A 16,696-nucleotide genomic window follows, 5' to 3' on the forward strand; every position below is an offset into this window, starting at 1 on the left:
GCAAATGGCTGCAATATAACAAAGAGTGAAAAATTGAAGGGGGTCTGAATACTTTCCGTACCCACTGTATGTATTAGCCCACTTTATTTGAATTATTGTTCTACAGTCTGACTGTTGTTACAGATATTTTGGAACATTTCTCAAGCTGGTATTGGCATTATTATGATGCAGGGCTCTACAGTGCGACCATTTCAGTCGCATTTGCGACTGAAAACTACTGCGTGCGACTATGAAAAAATATTCGTATTCTACTTGTTCTTATTCTGTGGTTTTAATAAGAATTTTTAAAAAGCTTATAAAATATCATTTTTAAAACATTTGACATAAAAGATTACATACTTTTAATAAAGTTAGAAAAATGCCATTACAAAGGTAAAAACTAAATTCCACTGTAAATCACTTTAAGGAGTCAAATATCACCTCGTAATGGGAAGGCTAATTTTTGATACAATTTTGGATTATTGATTAGAAGGTGCTCCTAAATTTTTGACGGTGCTCCTACATTTTTTAAGCCCTGTGATGGCTATACGACTGTGCTGTAATTGCATGGGCTCCCTCTCACCTTGGTCGTCTTGACTTTGTTTCCCGTGCTGCAGCTCCAACCTTTTAGATCCGGCAACACCTTACACTCCTCGCCCTCCATACACGGCTGCATCTGACACCACCACTTCTGTGCTACTATAGAAGCTGCATAGACAGAGAGAAAGAAAGAAAGAAAGAAAGAAAGAAAGAAAGAAAGAAGAGAGAATCTCAACACTCCGCTCACTCTGTGGGAACTGCCAAAATGGGAAAGAAACAAGCCCAAATCACCACGCATCCATGATTTTGAAGGATGCAGCAATGAAGATTGAGAGGAGGAGAAAACCTCAGAAGATCTCGCTCACGTCCAGTGTCAAATGAAATGAAACTATGTCTTTGTATCTCTTTCTCCCGAAAACAATGAGGCTAGTCAGGGAGGAGGTCTTTGATTCAAAGCTGACGGTTTGAATCCATCAATCCGATGTGGGCTCGACGCTCACTGTATGTCATACGGGATAAAGTTCTGCCTTCATGTCAAGATGACAAGAGTTGCGGTCTGGGGGATTGGCACAATGTTGAGAGTTAAGGGGAATTGAGAAGCAGAAGGAAGACATTTTCGAGCTTGAGGCCTCAACTTTTAATATGGGGCAAAGAGGAAGGAGCTATAAACCTTTTAAGATCGCAGGATATCAAAAAAAGTTTGTGGATTTAAGTCCACATCTATCAGCTGAATCCAACAATATGATAAAATAAACTTTTAGGCTGAATGAAAAAACATACCTCTACCTACAATTTCCAAAAAGGCACCTATACATAAAATTCACTGCAGCTTCCAGCTAATATGAACACTAGTAACATTAAAACACCAACAACTTTTATTCCTTTTCACACAAATAATGATTACAGAAGCACCGTTTAATAAGTTTATTTAGTATTATATAGATTTAATAGATTATTTCCATGGTTCCTTGCACAATATTATGTTATGACCTCAAAATAGCGCACCATACTGCATGATTTGTAAACTAATACATTTTGAGGTTTGCATGACAGGTTCATATGTATGGCTTTTCTGATGTAGCAAACTTGCTCAGTAGCGCTCCTGGTACCGCTTTGCACGTGCGATGAGCCCTCTGCTACATTCAAAGTGCCACAAACCATGCAAGCAGAAACATAATTTCATTCTGCAGAAATATCACCACAGGCACACTTTTTAATGATCCTGGGTGAAACTTTTACCAGATATACATTTAGGAAAACAGACCAAAAATATTCATGACCTTGTACATAGAGATTTTGTGGCCAATAAAATGCTTTCTAAAATGAGAATGTCCTGTCTTCCAAAAACACATTTGCAATTAGCAAGTTTTCATGTAAATTTTAAGACTACCAGAGATGTTAAAAACAAGAATGAGCCCTTTAATCTTTAATCTTCCATCCCAACTTTGTTTCAATTGCAAATACAGGAAACACGGAAAAGAACACTGTGACGGTCAAAACTATTTTATGATGTTTTTAAAATTTAGACATACATGTGCAGTTAAATATGTATACACTCCCACAAATCTACCAAAATAACAGTTTTACTATGATTAAACGTGGTAACTGGCCACCACTGCTATTCTCATTCTCAAGTAATAACAAGTGTATTTAATATAGCAACTATAATTAAAATGGTTTGATTTTCTAGATTTTCTACAGGTGCTTCTTTGAAAATTTGGATTGTATTTTTGGGGTCCAAACCTCTGAGACCGCTAGTGATTCTTTTTTTCAATACAAATTACATTATCAACAAATAAGTGAAAAGACATGAAAAAATCCCAGATTTCCAATGTTGTGTCAGACTTTCACAACCCACAGTATGCAGACACAATCTACCGCATAAAAACAGTGTAGAGAGGTCAAGTGTCTTTCAGTCTTAAGTGTAGTGGCTTTTGTCCTCATACAGCAGGTAGAATCATGCGCTGTGGTCTCGGTGCTCAGCAGGGGGTGGGAGCACCTGTCAGATGCATTAGAGGGCAGAAAAGAAGATCAAGATCGATTGACCCGTCCAGTGAGGGGGCCGCTGACATGTTATTAGACAAGCAGCCCACGCTGCACTCGAGCGAACAGCAGCATGACGGTGTCACACTCAAACGGACCCGGACTCAGAAGTGACAGCCCAGAGAGATGAGACTGAGATAAAGAGGGGCGGCTAGACTTAAAAAAAAAATGTTTAATTTAAGAGCATTAATCCTTAAAATAATAAAACAGGCAAAAGCAACAAGTTACTTCATGTGTATTTTCTACTGTGTTCTACTGTAAATTATACCATGGTACTACCATGTTTTTTATACATGTCACATTACATTAGCATGGTATTCTTTGATGTTTATTGAAAACATCACCGTACGACCACATTTTTTTCTATTAAATAATACAATTAATTTGTAATATTCAAGAACAAAACAAACATAAAATACATTAATTTTATCCTAATTAATACAGACAGACAGATAAACTGATAGATAGATAGATAGATAGATAGATAGATAGATAGATAGATAGATTTCTCTCTATAGAGAGAAAGCATCATTTATATTACAATATATATAATTTTCTAATTTAATTCAGATGTTTATTACAAATAGTATTTTCAGAAAACCAATAAGTATAAAAGGTGACTGGAGTTCATGGTAAATGATCACAAATTTGCTTAATTAGCAGCCTAGAAATATTTGTTCTTTTACCTTTGTGTGCGTGATTTTTAATGCTAAAAACACATTTTTAACGCTTTAAATGAATGTTATACTGAAAATATAATATAAAAGTCTAATATTTTATCTATCTATCAAGTATAACATAAATAATAAACTACTTTGCTTCATAGAATCAAACAGCAGAAACCACACACACACACACAAACAAATGTCTTACCGTCCACACACGAAGGAGCCGCTCTTGTTGTCCCAGCAACTTGCCCAGGGAAGCAAGAACACTTGACAGTTTGGGAGCGCTCCTCGATTTTGTTCTTGTTACAGCAGCGGTGGGCTGCAATGACCTCACAGGTTCCCGCTTTGACGTGTACTGAAGAAAAACAACAAGGACACAGAGTCTATTAAAATCAGCCAGCTGTTTCAAACTCTCATCGCCGACAAAGGAAACGATGAGGCACTAATGCATATTCTGTTGCTGCCGGTGGCTGCAATGGAAATGAATTTGTTGACGTGGAGGCAGCGTACAATTTAATTAATGCTAATGCAAGCAGTTTGATTTGTCTCAGGTCAGAAATCAGAAGAAAACGTTCCCTGTGATCAACGGGTTGGGTTTTATGATTCACTTTAGTAATTACAAGTAAAACGGTTAATTGATAATCATGGACCTTTATGCATCTAGAAGGGTCTTTCAGGCAAATTATTTATTCTCATTTTGTTTTGTTTATCCTTCACCTATGACTGAGCAACAACGGGGAGCAACGTTACTTAGCATTTAAAAGCGTGTATTCACACATCATTTTGAAGCTCTAAATTGAGGAGTTTAAAAAAAGAAAGAGTATAAAAACATTTCGAAAGTTTTAGTGTACCTTTCAAATCAGCCTTAATTGCATTGGTAAAGATTTTCAATTTAAGACTTGAGTTAAAAATTGATTGAAAAAGGGGCCTCCATTTTCCCATTAGCTGGCCAATCTCAAAATCTCATCAACAACATTAAACACATTTTGCCTCCAATCAATAAAGAGCCTTTAACGTGCGCACAAACGGCTCTGCCGAGCGGCAGGCCGATTGTGGACTTGAGAAAGAAAAACAGAGATTTACCGATGCAAACGCCGGCGGGTGAACGGCTGAACCCCCTTTGTGTGATTATCTCAGCCCCAGCACACTGCAGGGCCAAAGTTAATTTCAAAAGGTTTGAGCGGATGCAAATTGAATATTCAATGGTAGAGTTCGTTCCAACAGCTTATAGAAAATGATTGCTTTGACTCATTCAATGTGCATTACCGCCTTTATTTGTGTACCTTCCAACCGCACAGTGCTTGTAAAAATCTATAAGAGAAACAAACTGGGATGGCTTACTCCACAAGCTGGAGTTTGACATGATATGTGTTTGGCTTCTCTGGTAGAGCAGCAATGTGAAAAATGGTTTGAGCATTAAAAAGTCTAGTTAAACAATCCTAAATAACATTTGCATACATTTACTGGCATGATATATTCATAATATTCTAAAATTTAGCTGTTCATAAATTAGCCATTAAATGATTATATTAAAAATGTGCAGATTGATTAAGATTGATTTAATGCTCTCAGAGTTGACAGAGAAGTAGAAAATAGAGAACCATTTACTGCTCCTGGATGGATGATTTAAGATTACACTTAAAACCAAATATTGACAAAAAAAAACAGGCATAAACCAATACAAACCTGAGGTTGGATTCACAAAACTTTTTTAACAATACATTTCTTCTTAACTAGTGATTTTTTGATGCTCATGCCGATATCGGAGCAGGGTGGCCGATATAAAGTCAATACATATAATATATCACACAATTTAATTTAAAGGTAAGTAAAGGCACATGTATAAAAACTGCTGAAATGAAAATTATATTAATTTTGCATATTTCTTTATTGATATAATAATTAAAAAATTAATACAAAAAAATCTGTAAAAAAACTATTTTAGTATTTTCATAAATTAATAAATCATTAAAAATAAGCATAAAAGGAAAGTAATTTCTTAAAAATAAAAAAACTAAAATTAATAATTCAAACTGTTCTTAAATACCATTGTAAATAATGGGTACAGCAAGAAGAAGAAGAAAAACACTCCAGCAATGCCAATGTCATGGATTCAATCCCTAAGAACACACATACTTATGAACCTCGAGTGAAGTGCAAGTTGCTTTGGTTAGAAGTGTCTGCCAAGTGAATAAATGTAAATGATATTATCTATGCACTCAAGAGCTTCTGTGAAAACTCAAAAGCTTTTAATTTTGGAAGTGAAAATTAAGTTTCTTAAAATCCTAAGTTTGGCACTGATCAAAATCTGTTCCTTGACTCGAGGTCACACTGAAATCGAATCAAATTCATGAAACAAAGAAAGTGTCGTGTTCCTGGAACAGAATGTTTTTGGCACGGCCACAGAGATCAGCACCAACACAGGAGCACCTGATCCCAGATCAGCCCTCGACCTGCTGTGGGAAAGCTTCTGTCAGGGTAGCAGCCAGGTTGGCAGGGCCTGGAGAAACAGTGCAAACTACTGATTAAACCATAACCCTTTCACCAAGGTCATAAACAAGCCAACCAAATCTATAGGCAGTATGTGTGTGTACGTGAGCGATCGGCTCCTGTGAAGATTAAGAGGGCAGTGTTTAGCAAGGTGCCAGAGGACCAACAAAGAGAATTAAACAGTTACTTCTTGGCTCTGTATACTCGACTGATGTGAGACCTTTTCTAAGAAGGCGTTGTGTCTTTCTCTGGACATCTGTGCAAAATTTCCATGGACTTGCAATAGATGCGATCGATATGTTTCACTTAAGGTGTGCAGGCTGGTCGTCTGGCAGAGTCAGGGAACGTCTGCCTCAGCAGAAGGAGGGGGCGCGATCCGGGCGCTAACAGTAATGGGAGCTGGCACGGCTCTTAGGCACTGCTTTAATCACCACAATCACATCCATTGATCCCACATTGACAAGCACCATCATCCCAGTGAAGACTGTGAGGGTATGGATGAACTAGATGGATGATAAACTCATCAAAACTAGTTTGGGGTACACTACATGACAGAAGGCAAAATAAAAGGAGCTTATTCGATATATATAACGCTTTTGTAAAAAATACATATTTTTGTGTGTAAAACATAGGGCCTACTATATATGTGTGTTTGCGTGTCATGCTCACCAAGGCAAAATGCAGTAAAAAAAACTGTAAAAATGTGAAATATTATTACAATGTGTTAACATGTGTTCTCTTTTAACGGCGCGATCCGGGCGCTAACAGTAATGGGAGCTGGCACGGCTCTTAGGCACTGCTTTAATCACCACAATCACATCCATTGATCCCACATTGACAAGCACCATCATCCCAGTGAAGACTGTGAGGGTATGGATGAACTAGATGGATGATAAACTCATCAAAACTAGTTTGGGGTACACTACATGACAGAAGGCAAAATAAAAGGAGCTTATTCGATATATATAACGCTTTTGTAAAAAATACATATTTTTGTGTGTAAAACATAGGGCCTATATATGTGTGTTTGCGTGTCATGCTCGCCAAGGCAAAATGCAGTAAAAAAAAATGTAAAAATGTGAAATATTATTACAATGTGTTAACATGTGTTCTCTTTTACCTCTTTCCCCGCCAGCATTTTTGAAAAAAGTTGTTGTTCGGGAGGTTTTGTACTCGTTCTGAATATGCGTAATAGCGCCCCCGAGTGTATAACAGTGAAAACACAAAAAGCAGTAAAAACTTGTCGTTGGCGGGGAAGCGTTTTCTTGTAAAAGACGAGATAACTCGTCAATGGCGGGGGAAGATAATATATTTTTATTTGTACTCGTTCAGAAGATGCGTAATAGTGCCCCCGAGTGTATAACAGTGAAAACACGAAAAGCCGTAAAAACTCGTCTTTGGCGGGGAAGCGTTTTCTTGTAAAAGACGAGATAACTCGTCAATGGCGGGGAAAGTTAATATATTTTAATTGCAAAATATTTGCAAATATATGCAAATATTTGATTTGCTGCTCAAGAAACATTTCTTATTATTATCAATGTTGAACAGTTCCACTATTAATATTTTTGTGCAAACCATGACACATTTTTTCAGGATTCTTTGATTAATAGAAAGTTAAAAAGAACAGTATTTATTTGAAAAAGAAATTGTCGGTTTACTGTCCCTTTTGATCAATTACATTTTTTTTACTCTTACTGACACCAAAGTTTTGCACGGTATTATTTTAAATCTAATAACCTCCCATTTATGACTTACTTAAAGGGTCATAAAGCACTAAACAACATTTTCTGAGATTTTAGCAGAGGTGTTTGTGTTGCACATGATAGACGACATCCGTTAATTTTAATTGTTGGAGAAAACTGGTTAATTTTGAGCTTTTTTTATCTATTTTCATCTTCTAGATTTAAAATCTACATAGTGTTGACATCGCAGTTTGTGACGTGGCAAAGGACTATAGTACTTCGATTACGCATTGGTGTCTCATAAATTATTCATTAGACTGCGTGTTCTTATCCAATGAGAAGACGCTTCGCTTAATTATTCACGACAGCATTGTTGATTTACTATGACAGAGTCACGCTTCAGACTGTGAGATTGCGTACATTAAGTGAGAGATGCGCTTTCATTAGGGGTGTAACGATTCACTCGTTTTCTCGATGCATCGATTACAAACCCTGACGATGTAATGCATCGATCTTGAAACATGGATTTTTGAATCGTGAATCGTCGAATTCGGACAGTAATAAATTTAAAACGCTAAGAATCGAATGAATCGCGATTTCTATAGCGATTCAGACATTACCTGAGCAGTCGAAGGCTGCGCATTTATTGCATGGACGGAGCAAAAATGTAAGTGTCTAAAGCATACGCACAGTTCCACTGAATGATAAATGTGTTTTAACAATGTCCTTCAACCGAATGTACGAAGGAAACTGTTAAAATAACCACAGCATTAACAACAACCTTGAAATAAGAGCGCAAGGTTTATCTGATAATCAGATGCATGAAAGTAGCGTTTGTTGCTATAGCAAACAGACATCGGGCGCGTTTTCTTTCAGAATCATCATTCGCCGATGGAGAGGAAAAGTTAAATACTATAGCATTTTATTTTATGAAAAAGATTTAAAGAAGTTTTCGCACTGAAAGAGAAGTGATCTCGCGCTTATAGACGTGCTAGGCTATATCTGCAGCTAAACTGTATAAAAAGCAGGATAAACTGAAACGTTAAGACAATAAACACAATAAATAAATACAATTTATGTTTTTAAAGCTCATACATAATACTTTTAAAGCTCTTTAAACTAGCATCTAATAATAGACAAAAGTTTTTTTTTTCCTAACCTATGGTTCTGTAACCATAAAGGCTGCTGTGTAATTTGCCCCTGACCTAAGCATTTAAAGAATTTAGGGGAAGCATTTAAATAATCCTGTAAATGCACTTAAAGAATGCAGAATCGAATCGATAATCGAATCGAATAGAATTTAATTGTGAATCGAATCAAATTGAATCGTTGTGAATTTGCCAAAATCGTTCTTGAATCGAATCGAAAACCTATGAATCGTGAATCGAATCGATTCGCTGTCTACCCAAAGATTCACAGCCCTAGCTTTCATGGATCGAAGGTGAGCGTTTGATTTTGTTTTGTAAGAGTTCAGCACAAACTAAATTTATTCACTTGGCGAGTGTAATCAGTTTTTACAGCTTCTTGATGCAACCCATCGAAAGGCTTATATACTGTACATTAGGGATGCAACGATTATAGATTTTGTTGGTACGATTACTGTCTGAGGAATAATCACGGTTTTACGATTATGGCGATTATTATGCATTTATTAATTTCACAACATTACTAATGTATAAAATCACATGAACACTCTTTAGATATTAAAGTGTTATTTTTTTTGCCGGCTTTTGAAACAGAAATAACACTGTAACCAACAATACAGCACAAAATAATAACAAACAGAAGACAAAGAAAAGTCCATCTCTCCTATTGGAATTTTAAAAAGGTGACCTCTGCTCTGTAAACATCCATGACAGTATTTCTCTTTTGAAAATAACAAATGGAAATAGATCACAAAAGTATTTCATGTTTTCAGTTTGTACATTCTTTACATTTCTTTTGGACCTGGGGTAGAGAATTTGGAAACATGGTGAAAAAAAATCTTATGAATAATAACAATAACAAAGTTAATGAAGTATTATTAATATATATTAACTTTATCCCACAGGGGAAGCCGTTACTAATGATGGAAATTAAAAAAAACTATTATTGTAATCAACTGTCATACATACATATTCATTTTAATAATCTTTATAATAATTCATATGATTTTACATGTGGCCTGAGAAAATCATGTCTATTATTTTGGTTTGTGAGATCGGAGATCGCGCTGCGCCCATGTACAAACATTCAGGAGGACACAAAATTCTTGAGAACGCTGCCCTGCGACTTTTATTAATAAAATAGATTAAATAGCCTACTGGAGAGACGCACAGATGCAGGTAGGAAACTGTCACTCTCTCTCTCGCTCTCTCTCTCTCTCTCTCTCTCTCTCTCTCTCTCTCTCTCTCTCTCTCTCTCTCTCGATCGAATAATTAATTCAAGTAGCTAAATATTATAATTAATTAATTAAAATAAATGTGATCTTACTGCACTATTTCATCTCTTTCTGATTTGAAGCGGGCAGAATGCTGAGCTAACGAGCCGTAGCTTCGCCTCAGGTTTTTCTTGCCTTCACATCGTGCATTAAAATTATTCAATGTACAGCTAGCCATGCATTATCCCTAATGTGTTTGCTCTTTAGCAGCAGTTTTTTACAGCAATATTTAAATGACACCCTGTTCATTCTTGGTGTACGCAAAATGGTCCCACACTATCGACAAGCATTTCTCTGCTGGAAATAAAGCTTCGCTGTTTGGTCCTTCTGTCACAGTTAATCTAATGCATGTAGTATCCTCCATGCCTCTGATAAGCACGTCATTTTAAGCTGGTGCACCTTTAGTGTAACTTTGTTTCCATTTTGCACAAGCTGCAACAGTTCCATTCCGTGTAACAGAAACACTCGGTGTAGCAGAACCTTTACGATTAATTAACCATGATGTTTAAAAACGCGGTTAATCGCGAAACCGGTTAATCGCTGCATCCCTACTGTACATGCCGCAAAATAAGCCTTCAAAGTTGAGGTTCATATATTTTCGATGCAGAGAGCAGATGCAAATGGCTGTGCATTTATTTGTGTTTTTAACTCGATGGGAGGGAAATGAAACTGATCCCCTCTTCCCCCTCCTCACTCACTTTTGTAGCATTTTTCAAAACTGTGGTGAAAACAAACCGGTGCTGAAACAGGGGGTTTTATGACCCTTTAAAAAGTAACTTTTCTTTTATCTAATGCATTGATACTCATAATATTTTAAACGTGGAAAAACTGTCCAGATACTTTTGCTTAGAAATATCAAATACTTTTCCAAATACAATAAAGCTAAAAAACCAAACATGTGGTTTTTCCAACAGCCCAAAAAGTCTATCAAGCAATGACAAACATATGGTTATTTCACAGGATTTGCAAATGTTGCTGGCACTTGTCAGATGTGGTTAGGATCTAAGAGTCTCCATGCAGTTTCTCATTAATGCAAGTTGAAGGGTAAAATCATCTAACATTGGGATGTGTGACATTCTCCACAAGGGTAAAGGCCATTTTAAAAATAAAACTGAACAGATTGCTGCCTCAAATGCAAGTATGAGCATTAAGCAAGCATTTTTTCCCCTTTTGCCTTACTTCTGTGCTTTTTCAGTCTGTCATTGATAGGCTTTTTTGGAGCCGAGCAGCTCTTTTTCCACAAATAGTCAGCGAACATATTGACGAATAACAAAAAAGGAGAGAAAACATACCTTCACATCGTGCATTAAAATTATTCAATGTACAGCTAGCCATGCATTATCCCTAATGTGTTTGCTCTTTAGCAGCAGTTTTTTACAGCAATATTTAAATGACACCCTGTTCATTCTTGGTGTACGCAAAATGGTCCCACACTATCGACAAGCATTTCTCTGCTGGAAATAAAGCTTCGCTGTTTGGTCCTTCTGTCACAGTTAATCTAATGCATGTAGTATCCTCCATGCCTCTGATAAGCACGTCATTTTAAGCTGGTGCACCTTTAGTGTAACTTTGTTTCCATTTTGCACAAGCTGCAACAGTTCCATTCCGTGTAACAGAAACACTCGGTGTAGCAGAACCTTTACGATTAATTAACCATGATGTTTAAAAACGCGGTTAATCGCGAAACCGGTTAATCGCTGCATCCCTACTGTACATGCCGCAAAATAAGCCTTCAAAGTTGAGGTTCATATATTTTCGATGCAGAGAGCAGATGCAAATGGCTGTGCATTTATTTGTGTTTTTAACTCGATGGGAGGGAAATGAAACTGATCCCCTCTTCCCCCTCCTCACTCACTTTTGTAGCATTTTTCAAAACTGTGGTGAAAACAAACCGGTGCTGAAACAGGGGGTTTTATGACCCTTTAAAAAGTAACTTTTCTTTTATCTAATGCATTGATACTCATAATATTTTAAACGTGGAAAAACTGTCCAGATACTTTTGCTTAGAAATATCAAATACTTTTCCAAATACAATAAAGCTAAAAAACCAAACATGTGGTTTTTCCAACAGCCCAAAAAGTCTATCAAGCAATGACAAACATATGGTTATTTCACAGGATTTGCAAATGTTGCTGGCACTTGTCAGATGTGGTTAGGATCTAAGAGTCTCCATGCAGTTTCTCATTAATGCAAGTTGAAGGGTAAAATCATCTAACATTGGGATGTGTGACATTCTCCACAAGGGTAAAGGCCATTTTAAAAATAAAACTGAACAGATTGCTGCCTCAAATGCAAGTATGAGCATTAAGCAAGCATTTTTTCCCCTTTTGCCTTACTTCTGTGCTTTTTCAGTCTGTCATTGATAGGCTTTTTTGGAGCCGAGCAGCTCTTTTTCCACAAATAGTCAGCGAACATATTGACGAATAACAAAAAAGGAGAGAAAACATAAAATGTTCCTACTAAGCTCCTATTGAATTAGCATAACACAGCCACCCTCTCCTTTGGTGCAAGAGAGAGAGATGACAGACTTTGTGTTCACAAAATTGCTATTCAAAGGTTGTTTTTCCACCCAGAAACACTGTGATGGGAGACGCTGGATGAAAAAATAAGAGCGAGGTGCTTAACCGTTAAAGCAAAGGATGACTAAATATCACCATATACCTCGTAGTAAACAAATGATTAAACCTTCATTAGCCGAGGACACATCAAAACAGCTATTATGTTGCCATGCTAAACAAAAGCATAAAGGGATGTCCTTAACGGTACAGTCTGCTTTCGTTTCATGTGACAGGCAACAATTACTCATGAGCAATAACAAAGCCTCTTCATATCTGTTAACTCCCCTCAAACGCAAAGCTCTGCTTGCATCCTCAAAGCTAATAACTACAGTGACAGTGTCTGTTTAACCAAGAGCAAAAATAAACCATTGGAGACCAGATTCGATCCTGTATCACAACAAAGTACTAAACCATGTAAAAATGTTAAATGTCATTGCATTATATAATTTAGTGTTTATTTTTTAAAAAGAAGGCAGAAGCAGAAACTTCTGATATTTTGAAGTAAGGTTGAAGCATCCAAATACTGACTTTGGAGATGCAGGGTTAAACCTGTCCTGAAACATGCCTAATGCAACATGCTTAAAAGCATTCATTAAAGCATTCATGAAGTCGGTAGGTCCATTCTGGAGCCAAACACACATTCATCGCCACAGTCTTGGTAGTCTCTCCAACCTAAGGCGCTTGACAGACAATATCAGCCTCACCGGTTCAATGGAGCAGGGATGGTGTGTGTGTGTGTGTGTGTGTGTGTGTGTGTGTGTGTGTGTGTGTGCGTTGCATGATGTACAGAGTCTGATACGTCCAAGACAGACTGACTCTTCACGGCTGTAAAGAACCATCTGTTCCTCCATGAATGTTCTATGCTCAATGAAGAAGGAAGGGTAGTATTGATTTAGTCATCTGAGAGTTAAATAACATCATGAAGTATTCATTAATGGTGCACTGACCAGAGCACATGGGCACATCCACAGAACACCTTAGCTTAAAAAAAATAAATTCTAAAAAGAACACAGAAGTCACACTTTTCACATGTGCACCTGCGCTTAGTAGTAAAAGCCTAGTGCTGCATCACAATAATGAAAATCAAAGTATTAGTACACAAATATAAGACAGAAATAATAACTTAAAAGAAAATATGCATTATTATTATTAATTATAATAACAACAACAATAATCATCATCTATTTTATAGAATAAATGGTCACAATTTTCTTTTAAAAAGGTATTTATGTTTTTGAGCTTTATTTAGGCTAACTGTTAACTATATGCAATTTTAAGTAAACAATAAACATGTTATTTTTCCCGTGAACACAGCTATTTCCTGTTGAACACACATAAATATAGATAACACAAATAAATAATAATTACACACATTAATAATAATAATAATAATAATAATAATAACAGCTTTTCTCTTATAACTTACATGTACACTACCTTTAATATATATATATATATATATATTATATATTATATATTTAATTAAATTGGTTGTATTAAATTTTTTCAGTTTTACATTGTTACTTCAAAATTCTATTTCAAATAAATGCTGTACTTTTGAACTTTCAATTCAAAGAATTCTGAAAAATATGTATCATGGTTTCCACAAATATAAGAAGCAACACTGTTTTCAACATTGATAGTAATAAGAAATGTTTTTTGAGAAGCAAATCAGCATATTAGAATGATTTCTGAAAGCTCATGTGACACTGAAAACTGGAGTGATGATGCTGAAAATTCAGCTTCGCCGTCACAGGAATAAATTATATTTTGAAATATATTCTACATAATTTGAAATACTTTTTCACAATATTACTGTTTTTATTGTATTTTTTATCATCAAACGGATGCAGCCTTGGTCAGCAAAAAATGTTTTAAATCCTACCAACCCTAAACATTTAAACAGTAGTGTACACACACACACAGAAATTTCCCATGCATCTAACCTACGCCTGTAGACTTCATTTTAGTGCGAAGACCCATCAAAGTATCAAACTTCAACAACCGATAAAAAAAAGAGAAGCTACATTTGTAGATGATTATGCGTGGTCAGTAGAGGCAGTGCGGAAAATGCCGTTCAGTAAACTACATCGAGTAGCACATTACTAGCACATTCTCCAAGTTGCGCAGCAGGAAATGAGTGCACTCTTTTTCCTCGACTCTGTGATCAAGCTCACTTTCACTCCGTCTGTCCTAACACTTATTACTCAGTGTGACTGCAGCGAAAAGAAAGAGAAATGCTTCTCTCCCTTTTTTTTCTTTGACCAGAGAGAGAAAGTGAAACAGAGTGCCAACCCAATTACCATACCATCGCCATGGCAATTTACAGCAAGTCACTTATGAAATTGTTATGAGGCAATAGGAGAGCTAGCCATCTGTGGGCTGCAGAAATGGAAGATCAAACGCTCTCTCGCTGCCACACTGGTTACCTGATCAGAGGTGTATGGGTGTGGGGAGGGGCGAGAGGGAATAGTCTAAATGAATAGATGTCACATCAAATGTTCTTTACCGGGTCAGATCTTTGACACAAATACACTGTGTTTTTCCTTGACACAAGACGCACTCTGATAACCAGCGAGCCGTGGAAAGCCCAGGCAGGGGCGATGACAGCAAATTTGCACCTGTAAGATACGGCCGCTCAGGTTCTGCAGAAAAACACCACACAAACACAGCTAAAGTACCTCTGTGGTTAGCGAAGGCTAATATGAAGTCAACTCTCCCAAACAGGAGCGAGTCTGGGCAGAGGTCCAAAACCTCATGCTGGTGTAAACAGAAATTGAAAAGCACACAATAGAAACATGCATGAGTACCTGAAAATGATAACCGTTTGCTTTTGATGGTAGGAACTGTACTGTACTGTACTGTGTATTAGCTGTCTAGTCTGAGAGTCTTTGGCTGCGTCATCCCAAATTTGAATTATTTTTTTCTCCCTGAATTATTAAATTATAATTTAATAATTTATTAATATTATTTCATATATGATTCATTATTTAATATATATAACATGTAATTTATAACAATTCATAAATGTAAATGTATAATACATTTATAAAATAATATAAATATGAATATAAAATAGGCATATACAAATAAAATGCGTAATAAAATTAGATAATGTCACAATTTTTAATTAAATTTAATTGTTTAAAAAAATCTGAAAATCTCACCGGTGAGGGGAAAGAATAACTAATAATAATAATAAATTGTTAAATTATTATAATATTTTAAATAATGGATTTCACTATATGAATTGCCGTTCATTATTCGTTATAGTGTTGTCAAAAGACCCGGTACTTTGGTACCAAGTCGGTACAAAAAAAAATGAAAACGTTACGGTACCAGGGTTTTTAAGTACCGGTGGTACCGAACCCGGTCAACCCGGTTTTTGATGCGCTATCCGAAAGGTGCGCAGATGCGCTCTCTTCATAGAAGCACTGAGATGTGGTGACATCAAAACGAGGAAACACACCAAACTAACAAAACACTTTAAAGACACCCAGATCAAATGAAAGAGTTCAAGCAGGTAAATTTCATTTTAATTTTTAATATTTAGATCAGTGTTTCCCATACATTGATTTATTTGTGGCGGCCCGCCACAATATCAAAATATCAAATATCAAATATCAATATCAAAACTGACCGCCACAAATAGATTTTCCAAAAGGCTTTGACTTCGTTGAATAAACATGAGCACTGCACGTGTCAAAGTCGAGACCCCGGTGCGGATGTTTTTATATCACTTTATTTCTGAAGAAAACCGACTGTCTTCAGAAAATTATGGATGTCATTTTCATTTAATCTTGCCTGTAATGCCTGAGCAGCGTTTGTGACGTGAGTGCAGCGCTTATTTGATTACAGCCGTTACTGGGGAAACCTCTATCTCTCCCGCTTTACAAGCACCTCCTGCTGGCAGAGAATGATTTTGCATATATATGCCATATATATAATATTTTTTAATTAGCATGTTTTTGTGTTTTGCTTTGGTACTGAAATTGGTACCGAGAACTGTGGATTTTCACTGGTATTGGTACCAAATACTGTAATTTTGGTACCGTGACAACACTTATTCATTATTTAAAGGGGTCATATGATGTTGCTAAAAAGAACATTATTTTGTGTATTTGGTGTAATGAAATGTGTTTATGCGGTTTAAAGTACAAAAAACACATTACGCCCCTACCATATTGTGATGCCCTGTCCGGCCGGAGAAAACATGAAACATGAAAACCCATTATAAACGAGGCATTTGTAACATCCAGTGGGGACATAATTATGGATTATAATGACTTATACTGTCTTTTTACACGTTGCGTTGCA

At 36.3% G+C, this 16,696-nt stretch overlaps 1 protein-coding gene across 4 annotated transcripts in view; it reads right to left on the reverse strand.

Annotated features, from left to right (window-relative positions):
- The window catches only part of LOC107666167 (protein FAM19A2-like), a 71,022-nt gene that overhangs the window by 6,544 nt on the left and 47,782 nt on the right, over positions 1-16,696 (reverse strand). For all 4 annotated transcript variants that reach the window (XM_016457344.1, XM_016457343.1, XM_016457345.1 and 1 more), the window contains exons 3-4: positions 3,436-3,585; positions 563-687 (exon numbers count right to left, since the gene is read on the reverse strand). In XM_016457344.1, the coding sequence (XP_016312830.1) occupies positions 563-687; positions 3,436-3,585 (275 nt within the window). The remainder of the gene's footprint in view (positions 1-562; positions 688-3,435; positions 3,586-16,696) is intronic.

Source organism: Sinocyclocheilus anshuiensis, unplaced genomic scaffold, assembly GCF_001515605.1.
Source record: "Sinocyclocheilus anshuiensis isolate Anshui unplaced genomic scaffold, SAMN03320099.WGS_v1.1 scaffold447, whole genome shotgun sequence".
In the NCBI taxonomy this organism is placed as follows: Eukaryota; Metazoa; Chordata; class Actinopteri; order Cypriniformes; family Cyprinidae; genus Sinocyclocheilus; species Sinocyclocheilus anshuiensis.